General features: G+C 35.6%; 1 protein-coding gene and 1 long non-coding RNA gene across 2 annotated transcripts; both read left to right on the top strand.

The window, feature by feature from the left end:
• The first annotated feature begins 5839 nt into the window (after positions 1-5839).
• LOC149958879 (uncharacterized) lies at positions 5840-13210 on the top strand. The gene is made up of 3 exons (XR_016478402.1): positions 5840-5943; positions 12933-13045; positions 13119-13210. It is a non-coding gene; the product is annotated as an uncharacterized LOC149958879 (long non-coding RNA).
• Positions 13211-14879: 1669 nt separating this feature from the next.
• LOC149958878 (uncharacterized) lies at positions 14880-21661 on the top strand. Its single transcript, XM_090167266.1, has 5 exons — positions 14880-14921; positions 17355-17697; positions 19999-20207; positions 20266-20522; positions 21342-21661. The coding sequence occupies exons 1-5, from the start codon at positions 14880-14882 to the stop codon at positions 21577-21579; spliced, it is 1089 nt and encodes a 362-aa protein (XP_090023392.1). The 3' UTR covers positions 21580-21661.
• Positions 21662-23098: the final 1437 nt, after the last annotated feature.

The raw sequence follows: 23098 nt of genomic DNA, 5'->3' as shown, positions 1-23098 counted from the left end.
TGCTCATCTTACTAGGATGTGTACCGAATTTTGCAAATAACTAACTGAACATTTGTTTAGGCATAACCGAAGAAGAAAGTAGATAAAATTTAATTTTTTTCGCAAAACACAAAAGTTATTCATAATTGTATTAAAAGTTGAAAATGTACAGTTATAATAAAATATTATACTTTATAAAAACAACATAATTTAGCTATTTTAAACTATTTCAGAAAAGTGACAACAAGCTAACAAGTTTATAACCTACACCTGACGGAAGTCGGAGGAGGAGATATGTCCATTTGATCAGAGCTAACATCTCCCAGTGCACCACCGCCCTTTTGGGTTACAAGAGCTGGACTCCGACTCCCCGGTAAAGCCACCAGTTATTGCAAACTCTGACCCTTTAAAGGCCTGTTACGGCAAGCAAAAGAGTCAACTCCTTTTATTCCAAATACCTAATGTTTTCCCATAAGATCAAATTCTTTTTATCAAAGCTTAAGTTATTGACGAAGATTTAATTGTTATATTGTTGATCATAGAACGTGATCGCTTAACAAATAACTCAAAGTTTTATTTTAAACATCAGGAATCTACAGTTGATTTTACGTTAAGGAACATTTTTCTTAATCAATTTCCATGTGATTATTAGAAATCCCTTATATCACCTTTAAAGCAAATATTGAATTCAGATTAATTACTCTTAAATCAACGAAAATGGTAACAGTATCTGACATTTTCTTTAATCTTTTAACATTAATCTAAAAAATAAAAAATAATATATCGTTCACATAATATGCAAAAGTGTTTCCAAGAAAAGGTAATACAATTGATTTAGCACTTTAATTTGGCCTTTTTGCAGAGTAGCCTCCAAACTCGCCTAAAATCACGTAAACCTTTTTCCTGGATTTTGCTTCGATTGGAAAGGACCTTATGGACACTATAAAAATTATATTACTGAAAAGCCGTAGCAAGTCTTCGACCGTCTTGAATAATTATTCGAGAAAGAAACGAAAGCTAATCTGAATACTAGGGATGCAACGGTTCCGGATCCGGTTCCGGTTCCTAAATTTTTCCTTTATCGGTTCCGGTTCCGGTTCCGGTTCTTAAAATTTTAATTTATCGGTTCCAGTTTCGGGTTCCGGTTCTCAAAATTTAGAACCAATCGGTTCCGGTTCCTAAACGGTTCCAGTGTGTTTAGTATTAATTAAAGTTAAATACACAAGCAATTCAAATGAAGTTAAAGAGAAATAAAATCCACCACATTTATTTATTTAGAATATAAAATTTGTTTTTGGTAAATTATATTTTAAAATAGTAGCTTTCTCAGTGACGTCGCTATGGGTTCGGGGTCCTCCCGCGAAACTGCTTTTTGGGGCCCTTATAATCATTTAGGCCGAGTCGCGACTATCGCCATCTAGAGTTAGGGCTAGCATGTATCGCCTTCTACAATTAGATTTAACACGTACTTGCATGTTAAATATATAAAACGCTTAAAAATGGCTTTAAGCCCAAAATGAAACGATAAAGATAAATCACGGCAATCAGCGTCTGGAGCATTAAAAGCAAAGGTTCTGGTAGAACTTGGAAGTCTGGAGTTCAGACCCCCAAGTCCGACCAGAATCACGATCTAGATGACTTAATGTAAAATAAAATAAAAATATTGTTACTATTCCCTCGTAGGAAACTCATGTAAGCGCGTTATTTGTTTTTTTTTTTCAATAAAGTAGGGTAAAATGAAATCTTCTGTTCGAAAATTCCCACGGTTTCATCGTTTCAAGATGGAGGGGGGGGAAGATGTACTTTCGTGCTTTCAAAAATGTGACGTCAATCGATAATTCCTGGCTAAAATACCTCAATTTTAAAGACTTTTCCTCCTTTACCCCTAAAATAGACTTAATTTTTATCCCGCTTAAAAATCACTATTTTCCCCGCCTGGTCCCGTTAGATGGTGTATTGAAAATATAATGCTATAATATAGATCCATAATACCTATAAGCATAAGATATGTTAACATAAGTATAGTCTACTCACGTATTTCTACGTCACGGAATCTATTACAACTAATTTTGTTTTAGTATTACTCCTTAGTACACACCAAAAAATAAATTTTTATTTCACGTGTCCTCCTCTTTTTCGCGGGAAGAAGTATAGATCTTCCTAGATTGTGTAAGGTTGGTTTAGGTTGAATGGATTTTCGGTCGAATGGGACTGAAGCGTAATTGGTTTTGCCCAACTTGTTCATATTTATTTCGAAGTCCTTTATTTTTTAACTAGCTCGGCTTCCCAGCTTGTTGAAGTTATGATAAGTGTATAAAATTTTTTTAACGTAATGAATTTTTCTTGTAAATAAAATGTTATTGAAAATAATAATAATAATAATAATTTTATTTATCAGGAGAGAAAGTGCTATGCACTTATTGAGTCCCGAATACATACACAAGGATTATACTGTAGTAAATTCAAATAAAACTGGAAACCCAAAAACCAGCAATAAAAAAACAAAAAAAAAACAACAAACAAACAAACAAACAAAAGAAAATTAAAATAAAATATAAAGAAATGAAAAGAAAAATACTCAGTACCATCCACGAAACTTGTCAAGACGCGACTTAAACGCATGAACAGACGAGTTGACCTTTACTAGTCATTCCAATGGTTAACTACCTTTTGTGTAAAAAAACATCTTCGAGAGAGGCTACCACATCTCTTTTTAAAGAGTGTAGGAGCTTTACGCCCTGACCATTTAACATCGAAAAACGTTTCAGTTGAGATGACATAATGTCCATAAATAATTTTAAATGCTTCAATCAAATCAGTACGCAGTCTTCTGTCCTCGAGTGACAGAAGCCCCAGACGCTTAAGGCGAGTTGGGTATGGTAAGTTTCTCAAACCCGTGACAAGCTTCGTGGCTCGCCTCTGAACCCTCTCTAAGTTGTCAATATCACGCAATAGATGAGGGCGTATATACGAACTGTAAAGAATTTTAAAGGATTTGACATGAGAAGAACGATTTAAGAACTTCCATGTAAAAACGATAGAAACATTTATCGCATAGACACGAGAAAATTCACTTTTAGTCTGGTATGCAACGTCACTCTCGAAAATGCCACGTAAAGCTGACCATAAGAAAAAAATGTCAAAATTACCCTGGAGCTATAGATTGAATAAAGTGGTAACAGTAGTCAAAATGTAGCATACCTTTGAGTTTTGGAGTGAAAACGACCCTCCTCCACCCGCGAAATTTTATGGAGCTGGAATATGTTTTCTTTGTTTGCATCATCTACTCTGTGACCCCCTCCGAAGTTTTAAATAGTTGCCAAAATGTCTTGTTGGTAAAAACAAGTGTATCTGATCTTTAATTTGTGGAGTTAAAAACCCACCAAAAATACTGCAACCCCCTCCCCTGGAAGTTGCTTGCACTTGGGAACTCAGAACTTGATGGCAAAATGAAGTGTTTCTTACTTTAGAGTTTGAAAGTGGATCCGGGACAGAACGTCTTAACGAAAACGGTGCATGCAATAAAAGACTTAAAATAATACGGCTAATGTTTTGACAGGCGAACGTTTCAAAAAGGGGAAACCAAAAATAACAAGTTCGCCAAGAAGGCGATCATATTATTTCGTGCCACACTTATTCATTACTTCTGACCATACACGGCTTCGAATGGAAAGTGCCACACTTATTTATTACTTCTTTCAAAAACACGGCTTCGAATGGAAAGTGCCAGACTTATGTATTACTTCTGGCAAAACCACGGCTTCGATAAGAAAGTGCCACTTTTATTTATTACTTCTGACTATACACGGCTTCGATAAAAAACTGCCACACTTATTTATTACTTCTGGTAAATACACGGCTTCGATAATAAAGTGCAAATTTTATTTATTACTTCTGACCATACACGGCTTTGATAAGAAAATGCCACTTTTATTTATTACTTTTGACCATACACGGCTTCGATAAGTAAGTACCACACTTATTTATTACTTCTGACAAATACACGACTTCGGTAAGAAAGTTCCACACCTGGCTATCGCAGTGTTGTGAACACATTACATTCGACGAGCCTCAACGCTGAACATTTTACGAAAAGGGTGGAGACAATTACAGAATTTACCCCTTCAGACGGCAGCAGGCGCTAAAGCTACCGATACTGATCTTTGGGATTTGGAGCAGTAAGCGCGCCTTTGCGAACAATACGAGGAGACTGATTTCTAGTTTTCTCCGCCACTTCTCTTTCAGAGAGGTTACCCGTAGACCTCTCTGCAATGTCATACGGTGCACTCCCGCCTTTACGGGCACTACTAGCTAACCATCTACTAGTACCACTTTTGATTTAACGCAATATTTCTTCCCCCCCCTGGGGGTCACGAAATAAAATAGGCTAAAATCAAAACTCTAAAAAAATAATCTAAAAAACAAACATTAAACCGTTTTCGCCCGATTTGAATACAGTCCATCGGTGTTTCGTATTAACAACCAGTTAAAAAAGAGGGAGATGAACGGTTCTGCGCTATCCAATAAAACTGTGGAACGTGCACGAAGCTGTGCTAGTCGCACCAATAATGGTGCAGAATGTTCTCATCGCGGATTTCGTTCTCTCCTTGGAGCATGGAGGGGAGCATGTCACACGTCGTTTTTTAAATTTGTCGAAGGAATTCAGACACAGGAACAAAGGCCAAGAAAACGAACACAGCTCTAGGGTAGCCTCGAATGAAAAACTTAAAAGTGCATTTTAAATGATAAAAAAAGACGTTTTTATTTTAGCTTTTTTAAGTATGGTTCAGTGTGAGAAATAAGGCACTATCACAGGCCAATCGCCAGTTTAAAAATTAGCTGGGCCAGTTTAAAAATTAAATGCTTGGGGTGTTAGTGGCCCTGGTGACCACTTAATTAATTCAAAGTTTTTTACTTTCAAGAATTTAGTTAATTAAAAAATATAATATTAATCCCTAAAATTGTTTGGTCTTTGCTTCTATGCTGTGTGCTTGGCATTGTGTCAATTGTGTGTATGGGTGGGTGACTGGGTGTCGTGGGTCTGTCTACTCTGCACTCTACACACAGTATAGAAGAAGCGAATTTAGCAGTTAGCAAAAAGAAACATAAACAGTATCTCTCTAAGTAGGCTTGTTCGGGTCGGGTCTATAGCACATATGGTATGGTTTCTCCATTTTGAAACGTTCGACTTTTTTTACATTAGCCGCATTTTATATCTTTATATGGCATGCGCCGTTTTTTTTAAGCCGTTCTGTCCGGTTCCCTTTGAAAATAGAGAAACCCCCCCCCCCCTTGTGGAACCCAGCGAGGCAACGGGATTTACTTCGGCGATATAAAATCAAAAAGACGCATACGTCACAGAGGCTTTGCGAAGGCGAAGGTAACGATTTTTGGGCGTAGCGACAACATATCCTGAGAATTGAGGCGAGGCGCTTCGAAGGAGACGGCATGAAGCGCCACTAAACGTGGAAAGTCGTCGAACGGAAAATAAGGTTATAGCGCCGTTAAAAACTGCGTATTACTTTTATTTTATAGATCTCCCGTTGTTTACTGGCCGTGTATCGCCTAATTAAGAATGAAAGTTTGTCCATAAAAAGAGCTGACGCTTAATTCTTTATAAGTTCCCCACCGTATTTATATTAAAATTTGTGATATTTCTTTTAGCACTTCGTTTTCTCATTAAATAAAAATGATCTGGTTATAGTCGCTTCGAGCCAAAGGGCGACATTTACGGAAATCATTGAGGTATAATAGCTCGCATACTATCAGTGCTAGTATTTATACCTTCTCCTGAAAAGTGGTTTATAGTTAACTTGGCCAACGTAAAGAGTAAAAAAAGAGGTAATGATATTTATATTTTATTAAAGAATCAGCGCTGAGCCGTGTAATTGAAAAGGAATGAACTAAATGTTTGAATTAAAGTACTGCGGAGATTGGGAAAAGAATCTTTGTCATCCAGAAACCGTAAGTATTTTTTATTAAATGACTATTTTATCTTTATTTATAATCCAACACTGTTGATTATCTTTCAAATAAATTATGATTAAGGTACTTTGTTCATATACCATCTTCAGAAATATTTTTTTAACTGATTTTTCTTCTGGGGTTCGATCCAGGGTCGGTTCGCTTGGTAGTTCAGAGCTCTTTCTCTACGCTATAGTTGGACGAAATCCAACCTTAAATCTTAATCTTAAGAACATTTATATCATATTAATTTGTTTATTATAATAGCAGGAGACATGTCTCCTGATAAAAGTAATAGCTTATATATAATAATAATTGAAAAAAACATGAAATCGACATTTTAGTTATCGCAGATTACATAACTTTTAATAACCCGTTGAGATAATTGGAAATTTCCAATGAGCATTAGGAGAGTTAAAATAGTAATCAGTTGTTATATACTTAAAGAAGATTGTCGTTTACATAAACATTTCATTAAACGAAGATACATAAACATTTCATTAAACGAAGATACATAAAACATTTTATGGTATGAATTCAAAGGTTTAGCTTCCTATCATTCCCATTCCCTTCCATAAACTGCAACCTAAAAGATGGCTTTCCCTCGAAATGCTTAACCCAAGAAGAAATGGAAACCATTCAGTGTTCAGTTCTGGAGAGGATACATGGGATACCCTCGGGAAACCCTCTTCCTCGATTCTGGCAATTTCAGCTGAGTGAGGGTGCCCTGGTTTACCTGTGCAAAGATTACTTCACAGGTAACTGGTTAAGTAAGGAGTTCGACCTCAACGAACAGGCTCTTCGGGGAACGAGGCTTTTGGTAACAAAAGCCAGTGACCTGCCGAAACTTTTTTAGGTCGCTCTCCGAAAAAGGGACGTCTGGACGAAGGACCCTATAGTCCTTCTCAGGCATATACAAACCTTCAACGGTTACTTGAACACCAATTGTTGGAAGGTGCTTGGCAAGTCCGAGGAACCGACTGCTATCCGTTGGATTTTTCTAATGGATGGTGAGTCGGTCAACGCCATCAAAGTGGCTAGATTTGTTGCAGAGACAAGTTTGGATAGGGGTATCTTTAAGATACTTAGTAACCCAAATCAAACTCCAGCCGTAAGTGTTGTTTAATCCTACACCTGCTAATGAATCCGAGTCTAACAACTCGGCTATTTCAAGACAAGAGGACTAAGAGCCTCTGTTAAGCGACTACTCGGAATAGGACACACTAACAGAGGACATCAGAGACCTCTATGTATTGGACGGTTAAGAGGTCCAAGGCATAGTGGCTCAGCCAGGTGGAGCAAGAGTGGGGGAGACTGGTGGAAAGAAACTCATGATAGGATGTGATGCGAATGCTCATCATGTTATTTGGGTTAGCAGTGACTGCAATGATCGTGGTGATAAACTAATGGAATACGTGGTTAGTACTTAACTTCATACTCTCAAAAAGAACAATGAACCAACTTTTGTTACTCGTAACAGTAGTGAAGTCATTTATCTCACCCTATGTAAGAAAATGTCGCAGCTCTAATTTATGACTAGCATGTGTCTAGTGAACCATCATTGTCGGATAAAAGACACATTTTCTATGAAGTCAGGATGAAAGTGGTTCAGGTTTATAACGAACTTTGCAATCCCAGGAGAACCAATTGGCCTGGGTATTGAGATGATTTAAATTTTCACCTGAAGGATGATAAGCCTAGGCTGTCATCGGTGCTGGATTTCGATTTGGCTGCTGATCGCATGCAACATCCCAATATCAACTCCTACCACCACAACTTTCTGGTGAAGTCTACCAACCAGCCTAGGTTAGTTCCTTGGTGGAATCATGAGATTGGAAGACTTCGCAAAGAAACTGGGAGGCTTTTTAACAAAGCTAAAAGGTCGGGTGACTGGGTTGCTTATAAGCACACCCTCACTGCCTACTATAAGATCATCCGCGAGGCAAAGAGGGAGGAATTTCTGAAAGAATATCTCTGATATTCCCAGTACGGCCAAGTTAATGAAAATTATGGAAAAAGGTTAACACTTAACATTTTGACGATATTAAGTTGAAAGAAGGCAGTCATTCTTCATAGGGTAAGGAGACTAACTCATATGTAAGATGTGCCCTTTCCTGACTCCAGAATTACGAATAGCACTGATTCTGATCCCTTTCCCATTAGGATTACACGTACCAAAAGGGAAGATTGCGCTGTGGTGAATAGAATAGTCACTCCAGACTTATTTGGCAATAACATCTTTTAAGCCCTATAAGTCTCCAGGGCCAAATGGGATAATTCCCATTCTTTTGCAGGAGGGCATTGATATTATCTGTCCAATGCTAAGTAGAATCTATAGGACTTGTATTGCCCTTGGATATTTTCAAAGTACCTGGAAACTTTCTAGGGTGAGCTTTATTTTGAAGCCAGGGAAATCTAACTATCTCGAGGCTAGATCTTCTCTAGAAATTATCCTGAACATTCTTCCTTTTCATCTCTTCATAGAGGAAGCTGCTGCTATGGGAGCCTATATGCTCAACCAGAATGGTTGAAGGAAGGCAAATATGTGGGATAATATCAATACCAAGATCTACCGGGAAATTTCCAGTCAGTTACATGTCTTCCTAATTGGTTCTGATATTATGGCTACGAAATAACATTTTAGTAAGCCTTGCATTACGTTTTTTCCAAGCCGTACGGAGTTGTCTAATAACAAAACCCTCGGGGCCAGATGATAAATCGTCTGGTTTACCGATGGGTCTAAGACCCACTCTGGCTCAGGTTCGGGAATGTATTGTCTTTCTAGCAATCTCGGCTTCTTTAAAAGCCTTGGCGTTGATGCTAGTGTTTTTAGGCGGAAATTGCCGCTATCTACTTGTGTGTTGACTTTTGTCTGAAAAAGAAGCTTCAGGGCAAGGTTATCCAAATTTATTCGGATAGTCAGGCAGCCCTCAAGGCTCTCAACCAGTTTCAGGGTTCTTCAAAACTGGTTTATAGCTGTTTGAATCTCCTCTCGGAGCTAGGCACCAACAATGAAGTTCAGCTCTATTGGGTTCCTGGCCATCGGGGGTTCTATGGTAATGAGAAGGCCGATGTCTTAGCCAAGAAGGGAGCAGAGGCTGGGTTCTATGGTCCTGAACCTGCCGTTCCTATCCCCTCTAGCATAGTGCGTGGCCTCACCTCTAATTCTATGACTGACCGTCAACTCAAGCTTTGGCTATAGATGAATGGTCAAAGGCAGGCTAAAGAGTTTATCTCGGGCCCCTCTAGGCAGAGATCTAAGGAATTGCTCTCGCTCTCCAAATCTATCATTAGGTTGGTTGTTGGTTTACTAACAGGTCACTGCCTTCTTAACAGACATCTTTACTTGTTTGGAATCATTGATGATCCAATCTTTAGGGCAGTCAGGTTGAGGAGGAAACCGCCTCTCGTATACTTTGTAGGGGCAATTATTACGCAGCTCAAGGATTCCAGCATTTTGGTATGCATGAGCTTTAAACCTCTAATTTCCATAATATGCCGGCCAAGCGGATTCTCCGGTTTGTGTTATTGGGCTTTTTAAGTCATAAGGTTTGGGGTTGCGCAATGGACCACTGGTCGAAGTGCGCGAATGGGCATGTCTTTAGCCATTCTTCCCTTTCATTAATAGTAAAAATAATCATTCCCATTTCAAAACCTCATATTAAAAGCTTAATTACTTCTTAAATTACAACGACTATTTCACAGCTTCGATTTCCCAAGATAGCACCAAGGTACACTGAAAGAAAAAACCCTAGTTTTAACAGGATAATTTTACAGGAACCGTCTGTATATGACTTGCACAGAATAATCCTGTGATAATTACTGTTATCCTTTAATTTAACAGAAGATATTTACATAAAACGTGTGTGTACAACTTCTACAGAATGATCCTGTACAAATTACACGTATCCTTTATTTTATACAGGAACATAAGTACATAAATGGCCTGTATTCTATAAAAATGGGTTGGTCTTATAAAATGTACAGAAGAACATTGTAAAAATGTTCAGGCATATTTGCAGCTGTATTTATTACACACATCGATAGTGTAAAATTAACTGTTCATTATGTAAAGTTTACTTGAATAACATATATGTACTTAAACGGCTAGCCTCAGTAAGATTAACATTGAAGTTCTTTAAAAACATTTAGCATATCTGACACTGTAGATATACTGGAATCCATTAATTCCAATTTACAAACGTATAATTCATCGGAGAGCCAATATTTTTTTTGAAAAACTGGTTATTTCAGCACACAAATGTTTCATTGCTTTGGGGGCACCCCCGTATGACCACCCTTAATCTACTTAGTTAATAGCATCTGAACCCCGTAAATTTAATTATGCATAATGCATGGTAATTTCTTTGATAATCCTTCACCCTACAGCAGGGCCGTAACCAGGGAGGGGAACGTTCGGCCGTCCCCCCCTCCCTGAAACGTATGGTTGTATGTTCATTTTTTTATTTTTTTTTATTTGTTTCCATTGTGTGCCCCCCCCCCCCCCCCCCCCCGAAATGAAATCCTGGTTACGGTGCTGCCATACAGACCAAGAAGTGATATGGAAAGGTTTTCTATTCCGACATTGTCAAAAATTATATTTTTGGGTGCACTGCTCAAGGCAGGGATTAACTAAATCTTGACTTTATATATAGCTCTATTTTGAAATCTATTGATGATAGAGTCATGATATGTTTTGTGGTTATAGCCATCCAATATCGGCCTCAAATGGTTTTAATTAAATATTAATTAAAACGTTATACAAATTTTACGAAATCAATAAGAAAAATGAATAAATATAAAAACCGTGAGATATTTTATACAACTTAAGCGAGTGTTTCTTTCAGAAAATAGCGAGCGTTTTAATATTTAGTCGTTTGTCGAATTGATTTACAGCAATAAACAATTCGGTAAAATACTACTTACGCGATTATTCACTTTGGATTATAGAGAGGCAAAAGGCTTGGCCCGATTTCTCTGGAACCAGAGAGGCTCACAATTAGATTTGTATCTATCTGGCAAACCTGAAAACCCAGTTGCCTCTTAAAACATGTAAACTTTTGTTCAAAAATCTTCTGATTTTATTGTTATTTTGTAAACAAAATCATTTTTACTAGTGAAATAGCTGTGTATCAGTAATTTCGTAAACATGTAATTTATGAACGTGCTATATTTTGGAATATAGTCTCTTTACGTAGGCTACCTTAGCTATGTACTAGGAATCAACCTTACGCGTGAAACTTTAAAAACTACTTACCTTAACGGACTAAACATAGCCTAATTCTTAAAACCCCAAGAACTAATTGTTCATTATCGGGTCTCTCTGAGGAATTTTACCCGTTTAGCCCCGGATTTTACCGAATTGTTTGTTTGAATAACCTTTTAATTATATTTCATTGAAAAATGCGAAATCGGCCCCGCACATTAGCTGTTTTTTCCCTAGCTACCACGTCAAAAATTCAGTTTCATATTCGTAAATTTGACTAAACGTGTTAGTGTATTTTCTACAATATTGTTTGTTGAATTAATTATTTGCTACTTATCGAATTTACTGAGATGTAAAAAGTATTTTCTACCGACGGATGTGTAAAACCAACTTTAATATGCCAATAAAATTACGTGTAAGGTTCACGTACTCCAGTTGATTTGACACACTTTATTACTGTGTTATTTACAGCTATTTCATCATTTTAAATTAACATAAAAATACTTGTAATATTATAATACGGAATAAGCTGTTATATTTACAGAAACGTCTTGGCATCCCCTGCTTCCAACACTTTCATGTAATTTGAACAGGGATTTTTTCTCTCAGTGTAGTTTACTTCATATTTTTTCTAAGAGTATAATCTACGGTCCAAGGGGGCGCAATAACTAGCTACTTGTAACGCATTACCTCCACCTCCGACCTCGGTAAGGTAGGAACCGGAGACTCGGTTGCAAATCAGGCTAACGGAAGGGGGTAAAGGAATCGCTGGCGCTTTGCCGGATTTTATTTCCAGAGCCTCTGTGGCACTTCCTTTTCCTCCTTTTGGGTTCCCACTGGGTAATCCTGTGCTAGCTGTGAATGGGGGACCCTCTGACGCTGTGTGCCCGCTGTCCTACGTTTTGGTTAGTTCTCTTGTGGGTGCTGACCGGCGCGTCGTCATGTTGTGGGCTGGGTGTCTCTTGATGGTCCACTGCATCCATCCTGTTTCCCTTTTCGGTGCGTGAAGTGGAGAGTGGTAGTCCCATTGCACCGCCATTCGAGGGTTGGATAGCTGGCGTAAGTGATGCGACTCTCGGTCGTATAGTTCTGTTACTGCCCATAACTGTTCTGTCACCCATTCTGGCTGTGAGAGCATGCACGGGCAATTATAATGAGACTACCAATGGTATAGGACGATTGATATCCCAGGAGTACCAGTTTATCAAATACTGACACAATGTAATTAAATTATTTTTTTACATTTTATTCACTTGTTAACCAATTTGTTTTTAATAATCATTCGATGTACAACTCCAAATCTGTAAATGCCGGGTTTTAAATAAAACCGAAAGGTCCACACAAATAAGTTTAACGTGTGTTAAAAGCCGCTTCTCAGAGCTTCTTAAATTATCAACCATGGATTTGAACTGACGCATTGAACACTCAGTTCTTATATCGAGAACCAGTAACGTCAAATATCGCGAAGATGCTAATAAAATTTAGGCTATAACATTCATTCATCTATCGACTCGGAAATTTTCAGATACTGACAAAGCGTATGTTTCAAGATATTCTTAGGTACGAAACTTTATTTCTAAGCACATCGGAAAAATGCGTCTATAAATACTTAGGACTAGTAAATATTAAATATTTTGAAACTCATTCTATTTAATATCGTTTTTTACCCAAATATGCCACGCTCTTCCCCCAGCTTGCCTCAGTCATGTGCTCTCTGACATCTTCGGGCTTTTTTTAATTTTTCGTTCACGCATTTGAGTAAATTTTGTTAAATTTCTTTCAGTTTGGAAAAAATGAAATTGTAGATTATGTGACAAGCGATCATTTACCGTGCATGCCAAAATGGCTAAATGAATTTGTTATACGTTACGTTCTTAGGAACATTCAGAACATAACGTAAGTCAAACAACATATTTATAAGAAAAACGGGAATCCAAATGTTAAACAATATTAATGGTTTAAAATTGAGTTCTACTTTTTCTTGACCAGTATGAATACGGCGAAAAACGTTTTCAGAATCCCACATTATTAAAATTTTACTGCTTAAGTTTACAAATTGATGTTTGATTAAAAATGTTATTAAATAAATTTTTTCTAGTCTTGCTTCCTTTTGAATATCTAACGCTTGTAAGGTTACTTTAGGTTTTGAACCCAGCTCTCTACAACAGGCACTAATTTATCTTTATTATGTTGAGATAAATAACAGTTCAATTATTTTGTCGTATAGTTTAAAATATAAGAAATCGTCGCTTAGCTTTATTATTTCATTGACGTACAGAAGAAAGGACTCATATTTATTTGTTGTGTTGTAAACATAACATTTTCTCTACTACTTTGAAAAAATAATGTTTAAAACAAATTAACAAAATTCTAGACTGGGGGATTGGCGCCATGGTTGTGAAACCCACGTTAGCTGCGTATTAGTTTATCCGATAATTAAATGGACGTCTTTTCTGGGAGAGCTACATTCAGTGCAGGCGAGATAAGAAAAAAAACATTATTGCATGAAAGAAATTGCTACCTTTCCCATTTTTGACCCATCTTTTAACATCAAATGCGTTCAAACCTTATCTTTCCTCCTGTGTTAACGATGTTCAATATGAATACATAATTAAAGAGCTTTTGATTGGTTCCATAATCATCGTACTTTGAAAATTTACTAAAGGACTTGCCTATAAAAATTTCCTTAAGCCCCCTAGTGTACCCCCGCTCAATAATTGCTGGGTGTCTCTGACCAGGCGTTTTTCTCAAAAACCATTTCAGATAGAGTTTGGAACTTTGCAGAGTATATTTATTTAGTCGGGAAAGTTGGAAAATCTTACTTTCAGAAAAAAAGTGAAAGCATTGAATGGTTTTCAAGAATTCAATTTTTGCCCGGTAGGGGATGGAAGAAAAATGTCAAGGAGAAAATTGTAGAACAAACTTGAAAACGTCCAAAAAAGTTTGTTTTACCGAAATAGACTAATTTATCACTTAGTTGAACAACAAAGAAGTTCGTCGCAGGAGGAAACTGGGTTTTACAAGAGTGAAAATTGTTTTTGAATACTAATAAGTGAGATAAAGTAAGCTGGTCTATCTTCGACCTACCGTTAGTTTTCAAAACATGTTTATTTCCTTTAATTTGATCAAATGTTAATTTTTGATCTAGTATTTAATTCAACGTTTTTCAAATTACAAATCACTTTCGCAAGTTATTCCCTTGAGCAGCGCGCTTTAATGGTGTAGTTATTTTTGGCAAAAGGCAATAAATGTATGCCGGTCATTAAGGATACGCTCCCCTAACACAAATCTTACTCATAAAACCGTTCTTGTAGCTGTTCAAGATTTCCCGAACCAGGTCAATTTATTTTTTGTCGGAGGAGCTGTTCGCTTAAACATAAAGAAGACGATGTCGTAAATATTCTTCGCTTCATATCCTCAAACAAGGATTTGAAGTGCAAGCTCAGACCTAGGTTTGTTCGTTTTCAAGGGATGGACCTATAAAACAACTATAACATGCACATGTTGAGTCATGTGAATCCTCGGTGGAGATTATCTCACCACAACCAAGTGCTCAGGGATCGAGTCATTGGCCTGTTTTTTCTGCCAAATCGTCTAAATGGGCAGAACTACTAAGCAAAAAGAAGTTGCGGACCCTTTCAAAGACATTCCATTTGCCATCTTGAAACGTCTTTGGTTCTACCATGAAAGTGTGCCCGATATCAAACACGAGCTATTTAAGAGCATCTAAATGCTGAGTTCTAACATAGTTGGAACACAAGAAAGGTTACAGGTAATTCGCCTCAAAGGTCCCCAGACCTCAAACCGATTAACTTTTTTCTGTGGGGTTTCATCAAAGCTCATGTGTATGCGTTTCTTGTTACAGGCTTGGGAGATTTTCGTTAACGTTTTGTTTATGCTTTTAATTTAATAACTCTCGATATGATCCATCGATTATTTCGAGTTATGGTACCTCCTGCCGAAACAGATATCGCAGCAAACGGAAGTATAATCCAACCTTACCTCTAATTTTAAATTAGATTTAGTGGTTTAAGTCGAAAATCATCCTTCGTAGAAATTTATCTAACGCTGTAAGTAACATGTTTTGTTAATCTAGTAGGACGAAGTTAGAGCAGCTTAACTTTATCTCACTAATTGAATAAACAAATTTAAGATGTCATATATTGGAATGCGTTGGTTTCCAAAAACCTTTCAAGCTCCTGTTGCCTCCTACAACGAAGTTGTTTATTATTCATGTTTTGTTTGTACGTTTTCAAGTATGCTCTAGAACTTTCTCGTTGACATTTCTTCCGTCACCTACCGGTCAAAAAATTACTTTCCCAAAACCATGAAATATGTTCCTTTTTAACATTAAGGATTTAAAGCTTCCCCATCTTAATTCATACATTATACACCGCAAATTTCAAATTCCAATTTTTTATTCAAAATTTAAAACATAATTAAATTGATGTAGCTGAAATTCATACGCCGAATTCTAAATGCAGAAAACCAGATATAAGTAAAAGATCAAGCAGACGATTAAAGGGTTTTCATTTGAATTATGCGAATAGTATCGGACCTTTATTTTTTATATTGAGGTCCAAATACTAGAAACTATAATATTAAGGACCAATTTACAAAACCTTTTATTTTCAGATTAAAATCTTCGGCAAGTTTTAACAGTTGCCGTTTGGAAGTAAGTAACGGAATATAAGGGGAATAAATGTTTCCACTGTGGCACTGTGTGTCATGGGAGGAGCCTGAGATAATTCAGATATCACGTATAAAAAGTAAAGGTTAAGGCCGGATCAAAAAGCTGCTGCAGAAGAAAGTAATAATTGCAATTCATTTAATTAATCTGCTTATGAAACGGTTTCAACCTTCTTTAATTAGAAGACGGCCCAAGGAATGGTATAAATCTACCTTTTTTTTTTTCAAATAAATCATAGGTAGGTGTTGTAGTAGGTTCAAGAGGTCGTGGGAAACATACGCCTAATACCACTACTCAACATAAACTCATGAAAAATTAAAGCAAAGATATCCCTGACTATTCCTAAGGCATTTTTAAGGTTTCCGAATCTTTATTAATAACCTAACTCTTCCAAAAACATATTCCTCAAAATTCAATAAACCAATTTTCAGACTACTAAATTATAAGACTATTATCTCCACTGGCAATACTATAATACACTATAAAAAGTAAGATATAGCGCTAGCTGACCGAGTTATGGAACTTTATTAGGTAACTGATTTTTTATAAATATCAATTTGAAGAGACTTTTTTCTATGACGAATGTAAACAGTGGTATGAATGAAATTATCAAGACTATTTTTCTTAATTTTTTTAATGTCACTGACCTTATATTGAAAAAGCAGTTGTTAACACTGTATCCATTACTAATTCAACTTAAAAAACTTTTGAAGTTCAATTAACCCAGAATTCTTCATTTTTCGTCTCTGTATCACCTTTAGTAGACAGGGTGTTTCCGCTAATTATTAATAAATTTCTGGGGCTTGTACTTTAAGTCCTATTTATCTGAATATCTCTAATAAACATGGATGCTTGAGGGTTTCAATTCAAAGATATGGGCTCCTAAATTTAACCCAAAAAAAAATACAGAGCCTTAAAACTACCTTTGAATGTTTATTTATAATAAATAAAAACATTTTAACAATTCTTCATAATAGCTTATATTCTTACTTCTAAACGTTCATTAAAGAACTTTTGTAATTTGTTTTAAATTTCTTCGCTTTACTCCTAAAAGCCAACTGACAATTTTATTTAACAATTGGGTTCAAAGAAATATATCGTTGTCTAGTTTAACGTATGTGTACTGGTCTTTGGAATATTTTTTGTAAGCCTATATCTCCGACATAAAACACATAAGGAACCATGTTCTTAGACATTTTGACTAATTAATACACAAAACAAAACATCCCCTTAATTTAACGACATACAAAATGCGAAAACATAAGCGGTGCCATTTTTCAATGTCAAACTTTCAGGCCCCTATAAAAATTTAAGGTCTTGATATATTGGAGTTTAAGAGTAGTTTTTGATTAAGGATGTTATCTCCACCCTATACTCAAGTTTTCAGCATTCTAGGGTAATACAATAGCCATTCCAATTAAAAAGGTAGGTTAGCTTCAGGGTGAAAACGGTTACGGTAAACCTATCTACCTACGAACCGACGTCTTAATTCACACGCTTTCTTTGTTTTGAAAGGGAATTGAGGATGAGCTGGACGTGGTCTATCGGGGAGTTACGTCGTATGAGCTGGAATCCGCAATCAGGGAAGGAGAGAGTATCACATCGTTTAACTATCTGGAGCAGTATCGAATTTACAGCTGTTTAGACGGGGAAGGACAACTGGAGAAAGTGCTTCTGCCCAACGAAGCATTGGGTCCTTTCTTTTGGAAGCTACTTTGTGCGACCTTCTTTGCGATTTCAATCATCTCTGCCTTGCTTGTTACATCTAAACGGACGTCCGAAACGAACAAGGAATTGCACTTGTTAAAAAGGATTCTCGAAAGCTTCTTTTTCTACATCTCTCATTTTCTTCAAAATGGTTTGAGTAACATTTTAGTATATTTGTAATAGATGATTTCAATGAGTAGCCGCCATGAATTGTATTATGGGGTTTTGCTTTTTACTTTTTTAATATGAGCTTTGCCCATTTAATTTTGTCCCATGTTTGTCACGTGTGTTGATAATTTTGAAGTACCCCGCCGAAATATATTCCAAGTGGGACTATTGTTCTGACCGAGGGGCAGGTCACTTCCTTGATTAACGACGCGCCCCTCGAAAGATTAAATCCGATTTAATCGTGATTATTTTGTTTAAATTCAATTTAATCACGATTATGTTGATTAAATCACGTTTTATTCTGATTTGAATGTTTAAATCTGATTTATTCATGATCAAATGATGAAATCTGATTAAAATGATTAAATCCTGATTGAAACGATTAAGTCGTGATTAGTATGATTAAATCGGGATTAGAAATTAGAACGAGAATCAGAATTATTATATTGGTGATTCGAATGATTATAATTGTGGGTGATTAGAACGAGCGGATTAGAATTATTTAATAAAAGTAGATCATATGACAATGTTACCTTAATTACAAAGCTGTGATAACTTGTTACAAAGCTGTGATAACTTGTTACACCGCTGTGATATTTTCTGATGTTTTAAATAAAATGTGATAAGTTAGTTTTTCAACCATTTCAATCAAACACAATTGCGATAGAACCATCAATATTAGTAATTAATCGTACCGATTATATTGATTAAAATGAGTAAATCTGATTAAATCCTGATTAAGAAGATTATATAATGATTAGATTTATTAAATCTCGTTTAAATCGTGATTAGATTATCTAATCACGATTACCCTGATTTAATCATTTTACTATTATTAAGACGCACCCAAAATGGAAGTGACCCGCCCCTCGGTTCTGACCAAAATGTAGTTAAAGTGGTGGTTGTTTTATATTGAAGGGTTGTTCCCTCTACTAGTTAATTTAATTATTTAATTATTTTCTTAATATGTGATCGTTTGGGGGGAGAGCTTGAAGGCGAACTTAAACAACGATGCGAGACTGAATGAAGAGAAAATTACACACATTTTCACAAAATTAAACTCCCACTTTATTCTAACTAATATATTTTTTACATCTCTGGAGTTTTCTTCAAATAAATAGTCGGAATTAACAAATTATGGCTTCTCCAAGAAATCGTAAGAAATTTACTGTGACCCCTTAGCCTTAGAAAACTTCCGTTACTTAAAACATAAGTTTATCGATTAACAACGATATCGGTATCGTCAGTGATCATTTTCTATAACATTTAAGTTTTTGTTGAAGAGTTTAATTTAAATTATGTTTTTTTACGAATTTTGTTGTTATATTTTTTCTTAACGAAAATTAAATGTTTTGGTTATGAATTTCATTCGTCTTATGTCTCATGTAAAGGGCAATAGTCGCATTAATCAACAAAATCGAGGAACTGTTCGGTCTAGGAGGATGGAAATTATGAAGAAAGTTTTATGGAGTAGACAGCTGATCTCGAGCTACGTTACCGTAGGAGCGACGGGAAGCACGTATTTGGGGAGTACAGTTTTCCATTCCCGGATACGGATCATTCATATTCCTAGGTTTAGTAGCGTATCAGTGAGGGAAGAAAACGCCCTCTATTGTAGCATTCAATTAAGGAAATATAAACCAAAAATAATTCGTAAAATTAAAATAGTTAAATTAACAATACTTTTATTAACTTGGTGATAACTATCGTCTAAACATGTATTGTTTACCTTATGCCCAAATATATTTTATTTTAAATAGTAAATTCCACCTTATCAATGGGGAAGTGTAGGAAATAATATTAAACTAAATATGGAATGCCTAAGAAGGCGATGTTTGATCCTTTCTCTCACTATGTTATCTGCCTAAATCAAGAGAATGCGCAGTAGATACCAATATTCCGTAGCAGTTCGAAATGAAAACCGCTATTTCATGTTATATTTAAACACAATAAGGAATGATAGGCTTTTTTATTTATTTCTGTTACTTCCGGATGACCTATCTATAAAAGGCGAAGCTACAAAGTTCTTTTGGTTAAAATGGGTAACAAAAACTACGTGAGATAGCTACTCTTCTTCAAAAAGAAGCTCGTGCATTTTCGCATTGGCCCCATCAAATACAAATGTGCACACGATGAAACTAATGTAACCACCCTATTTTTAAAAAGACCTTTTCAAAAGTTAATGCCGTCAATTAGTCACTTGAGTCCCATTTTTTTCATTCCTCTTCGACTCTATAGTTTCGTCTATTTCGCTGCTAATGTTTACAGTTTATATTCCACGCAGCGCTCAAGGATTGGAATAGGCACCTGTCTTGGAGGCTGCTTCTTTCGGGTTGGATTCTAGGAGCTGACCTCATCATCATCAAGTGCTACCTGGGAAATCTAAAAGGACAGCTTGCAACTTCTAAAATACGATATATCGACACTTTCGAAGACTTACTCCCGCGAAAAGATTTAGATGTGTACCTTTACAGTACTAGAGTCAACGTTTCGGTAATTAAACTAAAACCATCTGTTCTTTCTAATACATAAATAAAAATCTTTGTTACAGCGAGAAACGAATCCGGTAACCGTTACTATTTTAAAGAAAGTGAAACGGTTGTCCTTTTATCGTGATTTGGCAGGTTTGAAGTTGAAAAAGGCAGCCCTAATAATCTCTGAATTTTTCAATTATGAATTACGAAAATTGAAGGTTTTTCCTGTTTGCAAGAACATCCACAAAGGAATAGGCGAATTTTGGCCTGATTTTCACTTTCTCAAAATGTCTCACGCTCTCCCGACTTTCATTATGGAAAGAATGCGTTATTTGTAAGTATGTCAGGCTTTCAAAAAAAAATACTACCTAAAATATCCATCCGAATGGGACTAATAAAATCTTTGGAAATGGTCCAAAAAAGTGCCAGTTAAATTGGACGACTTAAAAAGAACAGAATCACTGCTATTGGGGAGCTTTGACCATTAAATTCCTAAGACTCAGGAAGATATTTCGATGTAGAAGCATTTCAAAAAATGGAAGAGTCCCGAATTTAAACAATTGTAGGTCCACTGTTAAGGAACCTTTGGGGTCTTCACGTTAAAGACGTTTAATCTGCCACTGATAAATTTAATAATAATATGTGTTTTTTTTAGCTGTGTATCAATTTACTTTGATTCTTTATCAACGCAGTATTATCTAGTAAGTGCAAAGGGTGTGGGTATTTTGGAAGCATCAGTTGTGACCAACCAAAGGTTTTCGATAATCTTTATATCTATCAGAATACCAGCTAGCATTTGCATTCCGTAGAGAATTACGAAAAGTTATTATAGCTCCTAAAGCAAAGATAGCCCGGCTGAAAAAGCATTCTTTGAGCTCTATGCTTAACTAAGCTCTTTGATTTACCGAAAAATATTAAAGAATGTAAAATAAGAATTGTCCTTAGCCGTTGAACGTTCGGCAATTTAAAAAAAGATGCTTAAATTCTCAGGAGAAAAAATTAAAGACCCTTGGGACTTTCAAGTCGTTTTCCTGACAGTATAAACAAGTACCTTGTTCTTTTTTAGCAAGTTCTCTTTTGAGAACTGTTTTTTGTAGCGATAAGAAAGATCAAATTAACAAGAAAATTATTTATTTTGGGACTTTGGTTTCAGAATGCATAACTTTGTCGAAACAATGCAAATCGAACCGTATTTTCGCTACTGGGCGATGGTGAATTTCGTGGAACCTTTCGACTCAACAACCAAGACAACATCGATAACAATACACTTTATCATGCCATGTATCAAATTCTGGCTTTGCGGTATAGCTTGCTCCTTATTTGGCTTTGCTTTCGAGTTTTTACTTCAATCATACAACAGAAAGCTGAGAAATCGAAATGTTTACATATAATTAATAAAACAAAGGTTATATAATATCATTTTATGAAACAAACATCAAAGGATTTTCATTATTTCACAAATAAATCATTGTGTTTTTTTAGATTGTATGTATTCATTATTTTTCGAAGAATCCAAATTTTTTCTTATATAAGTATTTGACCGGAGTCGTTTTTTTAAGGTAATGTTTTTTTAAGCTGAGGAAAGCTTAAAAATAACGATAAATAAACCTTCTGCTTGTTATTTTTATTAATAATAATGATCTTTCAATGGCAATATAAAATTAATTGAAACTGTTTTCTAAACCATCGATTTAATCATTGACATTCCGACATCCGCGCTTGTCGGGTGTTTTTCTAAAATAAACTGAATTTTTAAAATAAATCGAAAACTAATTTAGTTAATAAAAAATATTTGATATTCAAATTGAAACTAAAACGCCATCCATCGTGAACAATTGAAGACTTAATTTTCAATTTTGGTCTTAGCAAGTAGGCTCAATTCAATTGGTTTAAAATAGTCAAAAGAAATAAAAATTAAATATTTTAATTTTACAATGGAAATAACAGTATGAGTTCTTAAATCAGTGATTGCAAAAATTTATCCTTCTTTTCTTGTAATGGCTTAAATTTCGTATATAATCATTTGCTCCCCACTCATTGCAGCTTAAGGAAAGAAGACGGTATGTCGTTAGGAAATTAAGTCTTATACAGATAGCGAACCAATTTTTCACCCACTGTCTTTCGGAATATATCCATACGGAATAATGCCTTAAGGTTTTGGTTATTAACTATCTACATGCATATTTTAAAGCATCTAAAATTTATTTTATCAAGAATTTATTTAGTGTAACAAAATTGTTTAGAGCGACACCCTGTTCTACTCGTGATTTCCGAAATGGTAACCACGCCCCTCCACCTTTTTCTTCAAATTATTGAGCCCTTACTTCCGGAAAGAAATGAAGACGCACCAGTACGAAAGCAGACTTTGAATATCTTTCCGGAATCTTGCTAAAGTTAGGAATATAATTATTTCTTAACTTAAGTACATTATTCGTTTGATCTTAACGATGTGAAATAGATATTATATATTATGTGACAAAAACACGGTGTTAAACATCACTGCGACCACCGAAAATTTCGTAAGACGTGCATGACTCTACGAATGAAGATTTTTTCGCCTAAGACAAGAAACAATCTATCTGTTCTGGAAGGTGTTTTCACTGTCGTGGGAAAGGAAGGCTAGAAAAATCAGAGGGCGTGGGTTTCTCTTTTTAAACTGAATACATTATTGATATTATTTATAATATTTTATATATTTCAGTTCTATTTATTTTATTTATTATTGATATGATTTAAGATGCCAATTTAGATAAGTAATGACTGCAGTTGTAGTTGGCATAGTCAGTGTTTTGAATATTTGTATTTAAAACCTATTTTATCTGAACCAAAATTATGCTAAGACCTACGAAATAAAAAAGCGTACATTAACCACAAAATGATGCATAAATTTTATTTGGAGAAATAATGGTG

This window comes from Leiobunum rupestre, chromosome 2 (assembly GCF_980474605.1).
Source record: "Leiobunum rupestre chromosome 2, qqLeiRupe1.1.hap1, whole genome shotgun sequence".
Lineage (NCBI taxonomy): Eukaryota > Metazoa > Arthropoda > Arachnida > Opiliones > Sclerosomatidae > Leiobunum > Leiobunum rupestre.
This window is presented reverse-complemented; position numbering and strand designations above follow the sequence as displayed.